Here is an 18,749-nt window from a genome sequence, read left to right on the forward strand (position 1 = left end):
TCATTATTATTTGCAGTACATAGTCAATACAAAAGATAGTGAGCACATATCACCACAGATAGAAGCAGTTCCTAACAGAGTCAGCCAAATAGATCAGCCAACCCAACCCAACTGCTTCAATGTCCAACATGTCATGAGATTTCAGACTTTTTTGGTTTCCGAAAAGGAAGGAAGAAATGGGGGGGGGATTGACTGAACAGTGAAATACAAGATTTGGTTCCCAGCAGAACAGCGCAACATCCACGTTTGCTTTGATTTTTAGAGCAGTGCGGGTGGTAGCATGCATTGCCTGGGCATCTAGGGTCAGGCATTACTGAACCACAGACTCCACATGAGCAACTTCCCCCCCCCTCAAAAAAAAAATGCCAAAAGCAAAGCAAACCAAGCTATTTTTTAAGGCTCGCCTTCCCTCCTTCCCAACAACATCTCCTAAGCTCCAGCCACTAGTGGAGATCTTCACTTCTTAAAGGGCAACCCTTTGGCCTGAAGAGAAGTGTTCCTGCATTCCAGAGACTTTTGCCTGTGACACTAGACTATTGAGGTATTAGGGGGGGCCACTGGGTCCCTTGGGCTCAGGAAAAGTTGCCCATGAAGGTCCTGAGACCCTGGTGCTGTGGGAGGCTGTTTTTGTGGGATGTAAACACAGGAGCAGTCAATGACAACATTCCTAGAGTGTACATGTTACAACATGGGGAGGGATGTCTGTCCAGCAAGCAGGTAAACTTCCTGGGGACGGACTTCCTCCGCATGTGACTAGAGGTGGGTGTGGCCTCACCTGTGCAGGTAATGACAAAAGCACAGGGCAGGCAGCCATCTCTCTCTCTCTGCCATCACCTTTCGAAGAAGCAGGATGCCCTCTTGGCTCTCAGCCAAGAGAGGGGAGGGCTATCTTCCTATAAGATAGATTCTAAGTGTATTTTACCTTTTTAAGCCTGTCTGCCGTCTGGGATCATATTGTGAACAGATCGTGAGTAAACTCTTTTATACTTTTATAAAGACTGTGTTGTGTCTTGTATTTTAAGAGGGAACAAAGGGGAAATTACCAGAGTAATTATTATAGAGGTTCTAGCGAACCTGTGCACACGTTACCGTTGCAAACTAAAAGGGGAATGTCTATAAACTCTGCTGATATTTTGGGAGCTTGTTAGCACAAGTTGGATAAGGATATAATTAGTCAATATATCCTCTCCTGCACCCCAGAACATTCCCACAGTTTTGTGGGCCCCTGTCTGTGTCTGTGTCAGCTTCAGGCCCAGTGGTCTCTCTATTGCTAGGTACAGGCTCAGAGTCTTGAATCTATCTAGCCCAGCGGTTCTCAATTTGTGGGTCCCCAGATGTTGTTGGACTACAACTCCCATCATCCCTGAGCTCTGGCCTTGCTTGCTAGGGATGATGGGAGTTGTAGTCCAACAACATCTGGGAACCCACAGGTTGAGAACCGCTGGTCTAGCCCCTTAGCTGGTGACTTGGCAGATGCCAGCTCTGCATCTGGGTCATTCCATTGGTTCTCCACTTCCAGAACTAACCCCAGCAGAAAGTGCCAACACTGAGAGGCAGCAGGAAGAGAAGCATTTTCTAAGGTGTTCTTTTGAATACCTTGAAGGTCAAAGTAGGTATGATGTTATATAAGTTTAGCATTTCATGTGCAGCTTTTTTCTTAAAATGCATGTGGCATCAACAGTGGTGTGGGGGTGATGGCTATTAAGACTGCAGCAGGTAGCAGGATACGGAACCCTTCTTCCCCAGCTGCAATCTTGGAGCAAACCTCTGCTTTGAAGCTGGTGTTTTCAATGGGAGGAATACTCCTGTCCCCAGCTTTAGAGATATGGTTTTCTCCATTCATACTTATTTTCTCATCTTTGCTAGAAATAATAAAATCTACTTGTGCCTATACTGTAACCAACAGAGTACAATCAGTGTGCAGTAGCAAAATTGCATCATTTAAAATGTTATTTTAGAATTTTTTGTTCTGTTTCCAAGTGGGCTCTCAAAAAAATGAAATATAATAAAGCAATAACTATATCCAGATACTCAGAATCAAAACACACATTGGTGAACAAATATAGCCTAAGATGCAAAAGTCTGACTCAGAAGGGTAGAGAGGATGCATGGTGAATTTCCCCAGGGAGAGTGTTCCAGAATTGCAGCACTACCCCTGAAAAGGCACTATCTCTAGTAAAGTATTAGGAAAAAGGTGGCAGCACAATTTGTTTGGTCAATATAAAACTTCTAATTCTGCCATCCAAGCCACCTTCTAACAATTACTAATTATATATCACATAGATGTATTCAAATACTTGGCAATACTGTATTAATATACTTCTCATTTCAGTCACCATGTTGTTGCAAACAGTGTGGTACATTGCTACTGATTAACTGTTTCTTAAGTTTCAGCAGCATGCAAAGGAACTGCAGGTTCTGAATGAAACACCAGGTACATAACAGGAATGAGTTATTGATTTGAGCTTGTGAAGCACTTCCAGCCACACAAAAAAAACCTATTGTAGGCGCAAAACCTTTGTCACAAACGTCAAATCACTACAAGTCAGCACAGTGTGGCATTTCATATTAGTATCTAAAAAGTGTGTTAACCAGACATTATAGTTGACACCGCTGCTTAAAAATAGATTGTTAAGTACTTTGACTTGGCAATCAAACATGGTAACATCAATATCTAACTAATGCAGCAGGGGTTGCCACATTTATTTTTGCAAGAATTCCTATATGCCTTCAATAGCTGCATGTCAAGCAGAACATCAGCAGGTGACCAATGGCCAGCCTAGAGCTGATGGTGAGAGGGCCCATAGCTCATTGGTAGAGCACATACTTTATATGCAAAGATCCTAGGTTCAGTTCCCACTATCCCCAACCAACATGGCTTCAAAGGACCTCTGGCCAATCCTTGCAAGGCTCAGCACCAGTCATGGTACCTACAGGCTCAGTATTTCATAGGAGGCATTGGGTTCCTCCAGATGGGTGTTTTTGCAGACACATTCTGAACATGCTATTTATGTAGTAATAGTGTCTTTGCGGTGAATTTATAGTGTTACCGCATGCCATCTGGAAGGTTAACCTTGTGTTCATGTGCTTTAGCACTACAAAAGCAGGACTAACACCCTCCCAGAACATTTGTCGTATGGAAAGTTATAGGTTTTCAGCATGAAATTAGAGGACATGCACCGATTGGAAACAAAGCGTTATATCCACCCTCAACTTTTTGCAGGCATACTATTGAAAGTGTGGTTTGTGTAATACCACCCTGATCCTACAAGGAGCACAAATCATCATGAATACACAATAACAAGGACGTCTGGAAGGGCTCTCGGTTTGTGCCCTAGCACAACAAATCTATTTTTTAAAAAGTAGACATTTTATGGCTGAGGAAAGGGATAGCAAAGTGCATTGGAAAGTTTGGATGTGTAAATGACCGACTGGAAACCAGGATGAGTGCTCAATAAAATAAATGAGACCACTGCCTGGTGCAAGTAGAATTAAACTGAATATGCTTGTTAGGATAGAGAAAACAAGACATCCAACTGCCTGAATAACCAATTGGACTTCAAAACAGTGCCCACCCTCTCTCACTCCTGGGGCAGCCCTCATTCCCCCTCAGTCTCTTGCACCAAGAGAGCCCCAATCTGTGCCTAAACTCAGACTCTGGCTTTTGAGCAACTGGGAACCCTTCACCCAGCAAACCCAGGCTCTTGCACGGACTGGCATAAATCATTGCCTCCAAGCAACCATAGCAGAAAATAATAAATCCTCCCACATACTTTTTCACAAGAGTAACAGAGAAAAACAAATACAAAAAGGAAAGAGGCTGGTACCCTCACCCTCATGAAGACACTGAGATAGTAGTTCCAAGGGAGAATTCCCCCTTTGGAGCAGCCCACCAGTAGTAAACAGCCTGTTGTGGGGTGGGCAGCAATCCTTAAATAGTGATCTCTGGGTTGAAAGTCAGTTAATAAGCCACAGCTGCTGTTTCTCTCCTCCCCAGTTCTGACAAGGTTCACAGGCCTCAAGGCCGGCAGGGCTACAAGGAGATTTGCTGGCCTGTCCCATCACTGTGCTCCTGATAACTGGGTCAGCATCCCATCTGAAGCTCTGTCAGTACACCATGGCTGATAAAGTGTGTTCAATCCAGAGATTGAGGAAAAGAGATACAAACTGACTGATTTAAGGGCAAGAATGATATGAGCAAGCCCTGGTAGAGAGATCTGTTCAAGCTTCAGGCTGCAATCCTTTACATATTTGCTTGTGAGCAAGTCCATTGAGCCCATAGGTTCTTACTTCTGTTTCTCATTTTTGCCATATTGAATTCAGTTTTCTACCTTTCTACAACAATTTGCATTTTTTTTAAAAAAAAGATCCTCATGAAAAATCCTCAGCATTTGAGTGTGAATTTCTCATAATAAACACAATTTTACATGCTGTTTTGACTACTGTACACATTTTTGCAAGCGATTTCCCCTGTATAATGCATTTTTGTATTTCTTTCACAAATAAGTTCACATTTATGTACACTTTCCCATAACACATGCATTTTTGTGAACATTGGTTGGAGAACTGAATTACAACATTCAGATAAATGTGAATTTGAGGATGGCAGGGTTTCTGTTCTCATGTTATTTCAGAAAGTTTAAATTTGATAAATTCAGTTTTGAGTGAAAATGGAATTTCTCCCCCACCACAACCTTCTGAGTAAACACACAAAAGTACTTTGCTGGAAATATATTAGTTGCAAATATATGAATATTGTCAACTGACGGTTCAGACATTACCAGAGAAAAAAATCATTAGCCACTAATCACAGGTGATGTTTTATTCCAATAAAGACCACAGTGGTAACTGTATTCACAGTCATTTGCTGTGCTATCTCTACACGTTAATTACCCTACTTAATCACTTGTTTGCTTAAGTCATGTTACTTGGTGATTTGAATTATCCTTTCTGTATCAATTGAATGTATTGTTTTTGAACAGTGTTGCTTCTTCTCTCTGAAGGTTATTGAGAGGTTTGACCTGGACAATATTTTACCACAACAGGAAGATAGACCTACCTCTTATCTCCTACCAGTAAATCCCAATCTCCTTTCCCCCCACATCTGCCCTAAACAACTGTCCCCATATTATTCTTATATGGCCCATAGAAGAGGTCAGTCTATGCTTTGGTTAATGCAACACATACTTCTGGGTTATCAAATGTGAACTTGTTTAACTCCATTGCATCATTAGTCTAACCAAAGTCTCACAAGACAAAAGGCAGGCAGGATTTCTTTCAATGGAAAATATCTGTGTGCAGAACTTCTTAGAGGCCCCTGTCTGCAAGTGTCACTCAAAGTTCTGGAAAAAAACATAGTGGTTTCTCCCCAGGAAGTCTATGGCTTTCAGTAGCTGGTGAGACTATGAAAGTAATGGTTTCAAGAGAGACACCTTTGTCTTCAAATACAGTTAAATGCTATTTAAAACCAAGGCCATGGTTTATTTTTAGGGTTGTATGCTAATTAAGTAAAACTAAGGGTGATATACAAGGTTTGTCAGACTCAAAATAGATCTATTGAAACCAATGTGCAGTTACTGATGCCCATCGGTTACAATGGCTCTGCACATGATTCAATTGGAATGCCACCTTGAGTGAGTGAATTGATCAAATTTGCATAAAATCTCACATACAAATAACATTTCTGAAGGAAACAACATGTTTTGTTTTTTAGATGTGACACTCATTTGTCATAGCAGGCATAATTTTTAAAAGACATTTCCTCTTGCATGAGGTAGAAGGACACATGTCTCTCTTAAGGTAACACTTGCCACAGTTTTTATAGGTATTTGTATTAAAACTATTTTTAAAAAATATAAAGGAAAAAAAAATCTTCTGCCCAATAAATTGGGGGTAACCTTTCAGTTAATGAAAAAGCTATATGAAAAAGTTAATAATTATGTACAGAGCAATCGCATACATGCCTTTTTAGAAGTAAAGCCTATTGATTTCAATGGGACATACTATCAGGCATATGAGTATAGAACTGCAGCCTTCAACTGACCAAAATCCAGAGCCTATCATTACTTTATTAGAACCAATGCAACATGTTACAAAATATGACCAACGAAAATGTTGTAATAATGGTATAGCCCAATTATGGATTTTGATTTTTTTCCCCTCAAGTGGGTCATCATGGATCAAAAAGCACAGGAAGCAAATTAAATGTTGCAGCCTTATTCATTTCTTCTTAATAGTCCAGCAGGTCTCTCTGTGTTATATGCATCCCTAGCAAAATCTTGGTTTTGCTAAGTGAGAGACAAAAATCGGCAAATGTTGATTAGTGAGCACATGCCCTGAGTCAGCTGTGACTGAAATTAGGGTGGCCAACTTTTTAACCAGCCTCTGCAGCTGGGGCTTTAAAAGTGGCTCCACATGTGGCATGAAGATAAATATCACCTGCTCCTTGCTGCCTAGCCCAGGTTTACAAGCACAGCTGCAGAGGCTTGTTGAAAATTGGCAGACCTCCAGTCATCCAAGCATACTTCCAGTGAGTTCACATGCTTTCTTAAAGGGGCTGCACTAGTTACCAGTTCATTGCCTAGTCCATTTTAAGGGGCTGCTATTGGTATAAAAAGTCCTAAATGACTTGGGCCTCAACTATCTGAAAAAGCACTTCCTCTCATTTCACGACCTGCTTCTTGCTGCCAGTCCCAACTGTGGCTGTCACAAGTTTCAGACAGGGTTATTTCCCAGCCCTATCTGGTGATGCTGGAGAGTGAACCTAGAGTCTTTTGCATGCAAATCATGTACCGCTGAACTATAAATCCTCCCCAAGTGCATATCTTTCCTTTCTTCCGGTTATTCGCTCCTTTGAAGAAAAAGCAAAAGTTTGCATATTTCCCTTCCACTTTGGGGCCCAGCTGGGACGGGCATGACAGCACCTTTTCCTCTCACGCCGTTGGGCCCGCTCTCACTTAAATTGCCCCCCACCTCACTAAAAAAACCCTTTACCCGAAGGTCTCTTTCCCCTTGAATTTTTAGCCCAGAGAATCCTGCGTGGGATCTTTGTGAGGGGATAACTAGTAAGTTGGAGTCTCAGACTGGTTTTCTTTAAATAAACAATAAAGATTCATTTAAGGCAAGATAGTAAATCACTCAAAGGGATTCAACTTAGGTTGCTTCAGGAATACAGTGCGATTTCTCTTGAATTTGTCCTCAGATCAAAGGGCTCTCCACACCCCCTCCCTTCACTGAGTCTGGGAGTTTATTCTTTTCCTTAGAAGAATCTCTCCCCTCCAGACTAGAGTCCCAAGTAGGCTGTTCCTTTCCAGCTCCTACTTCTCCTGGCTCAACCTCTGCCTCCCATTAAAATTCCAGTCTATTCCTCCTACAGGACACCACATTCTGTCCTTCACAATATGCTTAGAGTGGAAGCTGTTTCCCTCCCAGAACCAGCTCTTTCTCCCATTCACTCTTTATACCTCAACCTGTCTCCCTACCTATCTCCCAACCTCTCCGACCTCCATAATTCCAACCCTCTCAACTCCCACAACTAACTGTCTCTTTTCAAATCCTCTCCTTTTAAACTCTTCCCTCCTGGAACCACGGCTAATCAGAGGCTGCCGTTTGTTAACCATTTGTTGGCAGGGAATAATGTGGGGGGGGGAAAGAAAAGAAACACTTGTTGATTCAACCTGTTCAGCAAAAGCAGGGGGGGGGAATAGAGGGTGTCTCATGTGCAGGGTATGCATAACATGCCCACCTCCCTGCCTATATCCTGCGCTATATGGAGCGATTTCCATTCCCCCTTCTACTCATTCATCATCATAATGATGCCGCCGCGGTGGTGGGAAATGAGAGCAGTCAGACGTGAGAAGCCTCTTACTGTATTTCTGCCTCCTGGCTTGTCAAGATCCACAATTTGAAATTGGATTCAGAAATTAGGAGAGGCTGCACTAAATGAGTGTTATTGTTGTCTTAATGACAGAAAAATGTGAATCCCCACAATGCAATGCATGTTCTATGTGAATCCTTCATCAGAGGCTCCACTCAAGAGTGCTTCGATGGGAGGTGGAGGGCTCTCAGTGTCACACTTCAAATGCATCACTTGAACACATCTTATCTTTTCTTTCTTAAAAAAACAATGAAGAGAGGGGAATCGTAGCCCACGTCCCGTGGTTGTTAGAGAAGAAGCCTTGGTGTCTACTCTGTTTCCTGTTTGCATCTACAAAGATTTAAACTTGCACTTCAGGTGCCCATATTGACTCAAAATTGGGCCAAGTAAACACATCCCGCATAATCTGCAAAGTTATCTCAACTCTGAAACCTTTTTTGTTTCTGTTCGGGTGAAAGTGCTGAATTTATGAACGGCAGGAAATTGAAAGGTATGTACCTTTTCCTCATTACTGGTAATTTGGGGCATGCTAATTTAGGCTAATTATTTTTGCAGAAGGTTACAAATCTTATGGTTCAACACTTGCATTAATTATTATGATGACTAGTTATTATTGTCATCTTCATAAACCTTAGATAATCTCAAATTAGGTGGAGGAACAATTCCATTAATATTGGTAGGTACAATTAATGTTTGTGCTTTATAATTGCTACCTGATCTAAGGGAAAGCTGCTTTTTATGCTGTGCCTTTTACCCTCTGAAGCCACGCAGCTTGAATATTAAAAACCCAGTTAACTGTGTTCTGATTAACTGCTGTTTAAAGATACTTTTCAAGAGATTCAGACCCTTTTTAAGATGTTCAAGCCTATCCTGAAAGGTCATCAAGGTGATTACTTTGTTTACACCAATTTTATATTGTTCAGTAACTTGCAGGAAGAAACTACTGTATGCGTGTTTACTCACAGAAGGAAGTCCCACAGAGTTTCTCAGTAGGCATAGGATTGCTACCTTAATGGATTTGCTTTTGGTAAGGGTCACTGCTACAGGAACTTATTTATACTGCTGAGGGTTTGGAGAAAATGTTTTCTTTGTTTTTAGGTAAAGGTAAAATTATAGGTGCAGTATTAAGCAGATTCTACTTTCATTTGCCTGGTATGTAGTGAGTAGAAAATAAACTATAGTCTTTTCATTCAAAGGACTATGGTCCCTGGATGCTTGGATCTCCTAGCCTTTTTCTTAAGCAGGTGCCTAAAAGACTGTTAGCTATGTCCACACTTCCATATATACTGCATCCAGTGTGCTGCCACTGCTGGTTTGGGACATCACGTAAACACAACATTACGCCACAATCCATATCTTATGAAATACTGTTTGATGTGTTTCCTACCGATCCAACTTCAATCTGAATTGAGAAAAATATGACCTATCTGTTTTAAGTCAGTAATGTGTAAGCAGGCTTAATCCTAAAGTTCGCACGCTACCTGTTTTTGACACAATATACTGAACGTAGCAGTGTATTTAGCTTGAGTTGCTCTCATTCATTTTAATTTTATTAGGTTCTACAAGGCTTTTTTTCAGCCAGAACTTAGTTCCAGCACCTTTCAGGTGGGCGCCATTGACTTCCAGCTGTAGAGGCATAGAAAAGTTTTCATGAGCTGCTTGAAAGATGCCAGTGGAAACTACTGAAAACACTCCTGTTTCTTCTGCATCCAATGTGCTCCCACTGTTCGTCTTGGAGGCAGTTGTTCACACAGAAGCCATATCTATCCTGTGGTTTCTTATGAAATACTGCATTTGGATGGTTTTCCTCAATGCTATTGTTCTAGAAAAATAGGTGCCGGAACTCACAATGAATGCCTCCCTTGTTTCTCTTATACTGGCCACGGTACCCACCTGATAGGTGGCAGAACTGAGTTCCAGCAAGTTCTTGTTTTGAAAAAAAGCACCAAACCAGTTTTGTTCCAAACTGAGAAAAAGAATAGCCTAGCTGCATTTTAAACTGGGCAGTGTATACACAAACTAAATACCTGACCTTGTTAAAGCCAGCTAGGCTACTACATGGGGAACAAATAACAAACCTTCCTCCAGATGTTCTCAGCAATCAAGCTGGATTAAAAGGGCTCACTCAATAGGCCCTCAAGTTTTCCTGGGCACAAGTTGTTGTGGGCTTTGTATATTAACACCTGATCTGCACTTGTTCTACAGGATCAACAGCATTATGTCAGATATAATAGACATCTTGTTAATTACAGCTTCCATAACATGCTGGCCTAAATATCTCTTCAGGCCTATTCAAGCCCTACGGCATCCTCACAAAATTGCTGTATATTTTGCATTTTATTTCCCTTTGACCTCACTGCTTACATAACCTATATGTGCCTGCCAGCTTAGGTTAACTCTTCATGCATCTCATGAGGTGGACTCTGTTCCACAAAACCGTATGTCATAACCAATTCATTAAACTTTAAGGTGCCACAAAAAATATTTGCTATTCCTGCTGCAACAGGTTAACATAGCTGCCCACTTGGAAATTGACACCAAACAAGAACAGGCGGAGATACTAATTAATTCAGGTTGCAGTTCTGTACTGCACATACTTCTCAGGGAGCAATCCCTATGGAATTCAGTGGAGCTTACAACTGAGACCTCAGGGAGCCCTTCTGAACCAATTTAAGACACTTGAGTGCTAAGTACTGATAAAAGTGCAGTGTTTAAGTATCTGCTGCTTCTTTGCAAAAGGAGAGAACCAGAACAGGTGGAGGCTGCACACCTTGTTTCCCAGCAGAGAAACAACCGTGTCAGTGTGAGCCCCTTCTGTACCAACGACAGACAATTTTCAATTTAGTTAGGTGCTGAGTATTTGTAGATCTGCAAGTATCCACACTGTCTGTGCAAGGGAGGAAAATGGAGAGAAAATCAGAACAAATGGCCCTATTTCAGAGTCTTCATTGGCCACACCCCATGACTTTGTAGCAGCCCTGCCAGCTCTAATGGGCACCAATTGGCCCTGCTAAGCAGGATGCGTCTGAAAACATAGACGTTCAAGGGAAGCTTGGTCTGAAAATGGCTGTTTGTTTCTTTCATTTTGTTCCTGGATTTGTTGTACAAAATGGGGGCAAGAGAGACTGGAAACGAAAGTGGAAGGCTTAAGACCTGTGCACTGCGCAGGGGAGAGGATTTTCTCCCCAACCCTTTCAGCCTGTGCCATTTTTCTGCTAGAGATCCTACCCCCAGCCCTTTGCCTGTAGCTCAGTGGTCTAACTGATGCTTTGCATGCAGAAGGCTGCAGCTTCAAGCCTTGACATCTCCAGGTAGCCTAGGAAAGATGGACGCACCACTGCCATCCAGGCTAGACAGGGCTGAGATAGATGGACCAATTCCTTCCTCCTGTGTCCTGCAAGTGAGACAATTATGCAGCAAAGATGTGTTGTTGTTCTTTCCCCAAGGGAAGTACCTTGAAAAGAGAACCCGAGGACTCTGTGCATTCCACTATTCTGTAGCTGCATTGCACAAAGACCAAAGTTGGTCTTGACTCGAGTGCATAATGAGCCATGGCCTACCCACACCATCTTTTTTTTCTTCTAAAAATAGAGCACATTTCTAGCCTTTAATGCTCATGAAAATAAATATGAAAGGGTGTGGTCAGGGCCTGTAAAAACCTCAGAAGCCAGGCTGGGTATGGTGACTGAATGTGCAGTTGAACAGGATTTCCAGTGGTAAGAGGTTATAAAGTTTATAGCACACCCTACAATTATAGGTACAAAAACCAGAATGGGGTGGGGGACATAGATGGACAGACCACATTGATGGGGCGGGGAGAGAGGTGTTTATTTTCAATCCTCCTCCTGGTTGCCCAAGCCACTCTGAATGGCTTCCAACACATATAAAAACATAATAAAACATCAAACATTAATTGTAACAATCTGATCCATTATAGAAAGTCACAATAATTATGAAGTGTGTGTGTATGTAAAGGTTGTTTTATTTTTAATATGTGTAAATATATTTTTTTTATTATAGAAATGGACTGTTTTCAATGTATCCCTTGCTGGGTACCTCTTGGTTTTGTAACGACAATTATGATTATTTCCTTGGCGAAGAATGTATCGTACTACTTGAAGGAAAAGAAAAGGAAAAGTAAGAGGCAGTAGATTTTTTTTGGCTTATGAGATCCTTGTGCTTCATCCAGAAGTCGGTGCAAAATGCTGTCGTATGATTGCTAACAGGAGTGATATCCTGACAGCATATAATCCCTTTGCTCAGAGACCTGTGTTGGTTTGCTGATTTTCAACCAAGCAAAGTTCAAGGTGTTATTAGTAGTATATAATTTCCTTAGCAGCTTGACCAGTTTACTTGTGAGATCGCCTGACCCCTATATATATATATATCCTCTCAACCACTTTATGATGCTCGTTCCACATTTGCAAGAAGTTGATCTGTTGGTGTGGCAACACTCACACTTTCGAACTTCCTGCCTATTGATATCAGGCAGGTGACTTCCCTGTACTCTTTTTGGTGCCTGCTAAAAACCTTTTTTAGTTCAGGAAAAACATAGCTAGACATGTAGAATGCTGATATGTGTCTAATCTGGTTTATAGCTTATCATTCATTTTAATTATGTTTTAAATATTTTTAGTTGGTTTTAACTGTCCCCTCCCCAATTGTATTATTATTTTTATATCTCACTTTGAGACTTTACAACAATCAAGCGTATATAAATCTTGTAAAATAAATAAAATAGTTACTAGAACTCTGTAAAATGGTTTCCTCCCTAATGCGACCAAAGCTTCAGTTATCCAATATAATAATGGGGAGAGTACCAGTGTTATATAAAATCACAAATATTTATTCAGCATTTTCTTTCAGTGCCAAGGAATTAGGCTAGATTTGAGCAAAGTTAAATGCTATTTTTTCTTAAGTAAATGTCATCTGTGTTTAGACTGATCAGTTTGTAATTCATATACAAAAATAATACACGTTAAAAATGCCATAGTAAGTTTTCAGTAATGTGAGGAGTAATGAGAGCTCAGGGCTAGAACACATGCTTTCTATGCAGAAGGTCACAAATTTAATTTTCAGGGGGGTTGGACTACATGATCCTCTTGTTCCCTTCCAATTCTACAATTCTATGACTTTGCTGTATTTTAAGACACTCTGTGATATTGGGTGTGTGAGACTTTGTTGTTGGCAATCATAGCCGACTCCGAAGACTATACTGGGCTTTAGGGACCCATATTCTCTCTGTGTAAGTCTGCTTTCTGTGTGCAAGGGGAGCAGGTGGTGCTGTGGTCTAAACCACTGAGCCTCTTGGGCTTGCCAATTGGAAGGTTGTCGGTTCGAATCCCCGCAACGGGGTGAGCTGTGCTGCGATCCCACTGGCTGTTCTAGCTTCTGGCTTAGCTGCGCAAAGCCTCTGCAGGGGAGCGGGCTATCCAAAAGCGAGAACAGCTAGAGGGAGCGCTGCACAGTTCTCCCTCTAGCTGTTCTAGCTTCTGACTTAGCCGCACGAAGCCTCTGCAGGGGAGCGGGGAGCCTTCATCCCGCTGTCTTGCAAAGGCTTCATGCGGCTATCCCCCAAAAGCCCCCAAGAGCCAGGGGAAAGCCTGCAAGCCCCGCACACACGCGGCTAGTGAAAGGGAGCGCTGAGCAGAGCCTGGGATGCATACAGGCTCTGCTCAACACTCCCTTTAAAGAATACTTTTTTCTTGCATTCCCCCTCTAAAAACTAGGTGCGTCCTATCATCCGATGCATCTAATAGAGCGAAAAATACGGTAAATAGGTACTGTTGTGGCTGGAAGGTAAACGGCATTTCTGTGTGCTCTAGTTTCCGTCACAGTTTCCCATTGCGCCAGAAGCGGTTTAGTCATGCTGGCCACATGACCCAGAAAGCTGTCTTTGTACAAACGCTGGCTTCCTTGGCCTGAAAGCCAGATGAGCGCTGCAACTCTATAGTCACCTTTGACTGGACTTAACTGTCCAGGAGTCCTTTACCCTTTTTTACCTAAGTCTGCTTCCTATGTGGAAGTAGAAGTCTGGAATTAGTTTGAAATAAATATGGACATGATCACAAAGAGCTGCGCTCCTGCCACTATAAATGACAAAAGGTAAATTCTGCAGGCAAGACAGGCTGGAAAAACGTGCTTTGTAAATTGTAGGAACTATTTTATTTTTGTACGCATTCGAATAAGAGGGATGGTGGAGTCTAGCTGGTCGCCTGTGGGAGAGTTCAACCAAGGATGATTGGGTTCATTTTTATTAAGTTACTTTGCACATGCTAGATATCCTCAGTTCTGGTTTTACTATACATTTTGATCACTTAATTTGGGATCTTAAAGGTTTTAAGAAAGCTTTTCTCTTGCACACTTTTACTGCAGAGTTGCTTAGACACAAGAAAATGTACAAAAATATGGATTAACTGAACTTATTAAGGGGATAACATCTAAACCTGAGCTGTTAAATTTAGACTGCTGCGCCTAATTACTGACTGGAAAGGTGTAAGTCAGGAAAGATTTAAAATAATAAAACAGCTTTATAGAAGATGAGTTAAATGAAGGTGTGAAATGATTTCCTAATTTGCTCAAAATATTTTCCAGATAAAATATATGAAGACTATCAGCAATATGACCCAAGGTATGGCGAATGTTTTCTTTCTTTTTTTAAGGGTGAAAAGTGATTGGGCTGGTATGGAAGGTGATCTTGATTACATATGAATACAAATATTTATTTAAGACATTTCTGTACGGCTTTTCACATCATTCACATGACTGCGAACAACTTTAAAAATGCAAGATTGGCATTAAAACTGTCACATATAAAATGCAGCTGAAATCTTGTCCAGGGTTAACATCAATAGCCAACCTATTGAAAATGAAGCATTAGCAAAAGTGTGAAAGCATGGAATGTTTAATGTGACAAAAGGACCTTAATGTTGGTGCTTGTCCAACTTAGTGGGGGGGCGGGATGTGATTCCATAGATTGGGCACCACCACCAAAAAGGCCATCCCCTCCTCGTGATTGCCAAACAGAATTCTATCAGCTGTAGCACAACCAGACTCTCTTGCATCGTGGCATACATTATAGATATAATTTCTTTTGCAGCTCTGGTGAGTTCTATACTGAAGAATGCCCAGTTTATGACAACCTGAATCATCATCACCATCAAGACATACTAAGTAAGTTGAGCTTAAGACGCCTGCCTCCTGCACTTAGGATAATATGTCAAAGCATTTATTGTGAGAGTAAGCAAAGATTTGAATATTTATTTATTTTTATTGAAAAGGAACAGGCTATTGCAGTACGTTTAGCACAGCTGAATACAATGTAGCTGGGTACAATGTTCAAAGGTACAGTCGTATACAATATATACAGATACATTTAGATTTGAAGATTTTAAAAGCTGCCCCCCCCAAGAAATTAAATGCTGATAACTGGACGCATGTCTATCATAGTATTTTAACAGCCCAGGGAATATTCTAAATGTATTTTCATATTTTATGACATGTTTAAAAGGGCCATATTGCAGATTCTAATTAATTTGCTACAGCTCAGCGCAGGATATTTAAATCATTGGTAGCATTACTCAACTCTTTCTAAAAAATGTTCTGTTTCATACAATCTCCAGATGAAAGCTGCTATGAACAAATGAATGCCCAGCCTCACACATCTGCCAATGAAGTACAGGTATTACTATGGAGACTTGCTTTCTAGAGAAGGTTGACATTTTGCATCGGATCTGTTTGTGTGAATGTAAATGCCAGAATCGTATGTTCTGATACTCTTCAGTTGTCAGCTTGGTGCCCTTCTACTAGCAGAAGGCCTCTTCTAACCTCCAGGAAGAATGCTATTTAATAAAAGTCCCTTCCTCTCCCCGCAAACCAGTCTTTACATTTGCACAAAGCTCTTTTCACAACCTTGCTAAGGCCCACTATTTGCACCTAATTCAGATGCCTTAAGGTGCTGCACTTCAAGTCATCTTCTGCTAGTGCTTCTGCAAAAGTTCACTGAATAGCCCCAATACATTTTCTCCTTATACTCCACAGTTACAGTGGTACCTCGGGTTACATACGCTTCAGGTTACACACTCCGCTAACCCAGAAATAATACCTCAGGTTAAGAACTGTGCTTCAGGATGAGAAAATAAATCGTGCTCCGGCGGTGCGGCAGCAGCGGGAGGCCCCATTAGCTAAAGTGGTGCTTCAGGTTAAGAACAGTTTCAGGTTAAGAACGGACCTCCGGAACGAATTAAATACTTAACCCGAGGTACCACTGTATTGCGTTTACACTTAAAGTCTTTATAAACAGTTATTAAGCACCATCAGTGTGCATGGCACTATACAAAGTGGGTTGTTGTTTTTTTAAACTGTGGCAAACCTAAGAGTAAGACAAATAAACAATGGCTCCATTCACACTAGTTTATTCAGTTTTCTTTACATTTCCCTCACTCTTAATTTGAGCATTATATTCGAGCTTTCACACAGCATAAAAGCCACTTCCGAGAAACTAATGAAGTATAGAGCAAGTTTACCGCTCGTTTCTGCTTTAGGTGATTCTGGAGAAATCCATTTGCAGCCCCCTTAACCTGGGGGTTTTGTGCAGTGATTTCCCAGACTTCTTCACATGTTCATGCCACAGCCACTCATGTGACGAGCCGTGAGGTGGCATACTGGCATGCACTGTGCTACCTGCCCATTGCAAGGTGTGTACCTTTTGCCTAACGAGAAAGTGTGCCAGTGTTTTGGCACAGAAATCCATTCTAGGTAAAGCCTAGAAGAATGGCGGAAGGCAGAGGGAAAGGAATGGCATGGAGGAATGACAAGGGTGAATGACATGTCGGTCACAGAACAGGTGTGTTCAGTGTGAAAGTTAAAAAAGGGGACAGATGCGCTGGCCTTATAATCTGTTAAACTAATGTAATAAACCCCACATACTGCAACCTCATAGGTTCTTTTAAAAATAACTACAACCCCATGACTAACTAATATGAATTACTTATTATTTGCCTTCATGTAGGAGACAGCCGAGCGTCAGATGTGCTATGCTTCCTTGGATCACAGTGTTAGAAGGAAGCACAAAAACCCTCGAAAAAAGAAATATCCTACCTTGGAAGTGGATGAAAACCAACTCACCAGAAGCAGCAACTTGCCCTCAGACTCTTGCATTTACCTCAACAGTGAACAACTGAATGCTGAGAATAAACTGTCTGAGGATCCAACTCATGAGGATCCTCACAAACTATTTGGGTTAATTCACACTATGAATGATGCCAATTTTTAGTAGGAATTTGACCCAGCCGAGTTACTGTAGCTGATAAAATACTTGGAAAACAACTGGGTTGATACCAGGTAGCTTAAAAACTAATTAGCTGAATAGGAAGGATGTTCGTTCAGTAATAGTTCTACATTTATCTGACCTTGGACTAGCAAGGTCAATTGCCAAGTAGATGGTCAACTGAGAAATAATATACTCTCTCTCTCTCTCTCTCTCTCTCTGTGTGTGTGTGTGTGTGTGTATATATATATATATATATATATATATATATATATATATATATGGGGGACGGGGTGGCGCTATGGTCTAAACCACTGAGCCTCTTGGGCTTGCTGATAGGAAGGTTGGCGGTTCGAATCCCCGTGACGGGTTGACCTCCTGTTGCTCTGTCCCACCTCCTGCCAACCAAGCAGTTTGAAAGCACACCAGTGCAAGTAGATAAATAGGTACCACTGTGAAGGGAAGGTAAACGGCGTTTCCATACACTCTGGTACTCGTCACAGTCCTTCGTGTGCCAGAAGTGGTTTAGTCATACTGGCCACATGACCCGGAAAACTGTCGGACTGCTAGATCACATCAACTTTTTAATGGGAGACTTGACTGAACTGAAACTCTGTCTGACTGGGTGCTTATGTAGATAAGCCTGATTCACACAGGAGATTCCTTTTCTCCCCTCATACTGTTTCAGAGCTAACCCTATTCCCATAAACGGGTATGTACAAACCAGGGCACGTAGCTATGTAGCTAGAGCACTAGTCCATAAAAGGAAGCCCTTAGGTCAGGCATAGGCAAACTCCAGCCCTCCAGATGTTTGGGACTACAATTCTCATCATCCCTAGCTAACAGGACCAGTGGTCAGGGATGATGGGAATTGTAGTCCCAAACATCTGGAGGGCTAGAGTTTGCCTACGCCTGCCTTAGGTCTTATACCGGAAAGACTAAAGTGTTGCTAACTTTTCAACATGAACCTTGCCCATCCATTACACATTTAGGATTTGCCACATTGTGCATTCCGTAACACCATGCATATTGTGTGTCTAGTAACACGGTGCGATATTTAGGGCTAATTAGTGAATAATGTTAACAGCTTTGGTTCATCTAATTAACACTTGTACAACGAGCAGATTTAATGTCCACATATGTTTTGTTTCCTGCTGATAAGTACTGCTAGAGCCGATCCCCGTTGCTCAACGAGTGTGTAATGTCTTGTGCATCTGAATTCAATTGTCTGGAAAGAAAGGGGTAAATGAGGTGTAAAAATAAATCTCCAAGGAAGAATTTGACATTCTTCTAGGTATTTGAATTATGACTACTGTCTTTTTACACAGTAGTCTGTTTTATAATCTATTCCTTATTATTCCCCAGATATACTCACTTAGCTTAGTCTAAGGCTGTACCTGGTAATAAATTTTTAAAAGATTTTTTAAGTCCGGTACTGAAAAAAGAGTTGCAGTTAAGCAAATTTAATCCTATTGAAATTGGTGAGTGGCATTTAAGTGCAGGCTGTTGGAAAAAAAGGCTGGCTGATTTAGGATTGAGTCTAATTGTAGCCTTAATGACCTGACACATCTTCTACTTGCCTTTTATATGCCGAGACATCTTTTG

General features: G+C 41.4%; 1 protein-coding gene across 2 annotated transcripts; it reads left to right on the plus strand.

Moving 5' to 3' along the window:
- Positions 1-6,114: 6,114 nt before the first annotated feature.
- Positions 6,115-18,447, plus strand: TRAT1 (T cell receptor associated transmembrane adaptor 1). Of its 2 annotated transcripts, XM_082219784.1 has the most exons (7): positions 6,115-8,366; positions 8,800-8,903; positions 11,897-12,013; positions 14,471-14,507; positions 14,976-15,049; positions 15,499-15,557; positions 16,887-18,447. In XM_082219784.1, exons 3-7 carry the CDS (start codon positions 11,899-11,901, stop codon positions 17,148-17,150), a joined length of 549 nt encoding a protein of 182 aa, XP_082075910.1. In that variant the 5' UTR covers positions 6,115-8,366; positions 8,800-8,903; positions 11,897-11,898; the 3' UTR covers positions 17,151-18,447. The 2 variants fall into 2 exon arrangements, with proteins under 2 accessions (XP_082075910.1, XP_082075909.1); XM_082219783.1 differs by lacking the exon at positions 8,800-8,903.
- Positions 18,448-18,749: the final 302 nt, after the last annotated feature.

This window comes from Podarcis vaucheri (genome assembly GCF_965113315.1).
Source record: "Podarcis vaucheri genome assembly, chromosome: 4".
In the NCBI taxonomy this organism is placed as follows: domain Eukaryota; kingdom Metazoa; phylum Chordata; class Lepidosauria; order Squamata; family Lacertidae; genus Podarcis; species Podarcis vaucheri.

Coding starts and splice junctions, on each gene's coding strand:
- TRAT1 (XM_082219783.1), top strand. CDS start 8,345: ATGAACGGCAGGAAATTGAAAG. Junction 12,014..14,470: donor GAAGGAAAAGAAAAGGAAAA/GTAAGAGGCAGT, acceptor AATATTTTCCAG/ATAAAATATATGAAGACTAT. Junction 15,050..15,498: donor TCACCATCAAGACATACTAA/GTAAGTTGAGCT, acceptor TACAATCTCCAG/ATGAAAGCTGCTATGAACAA.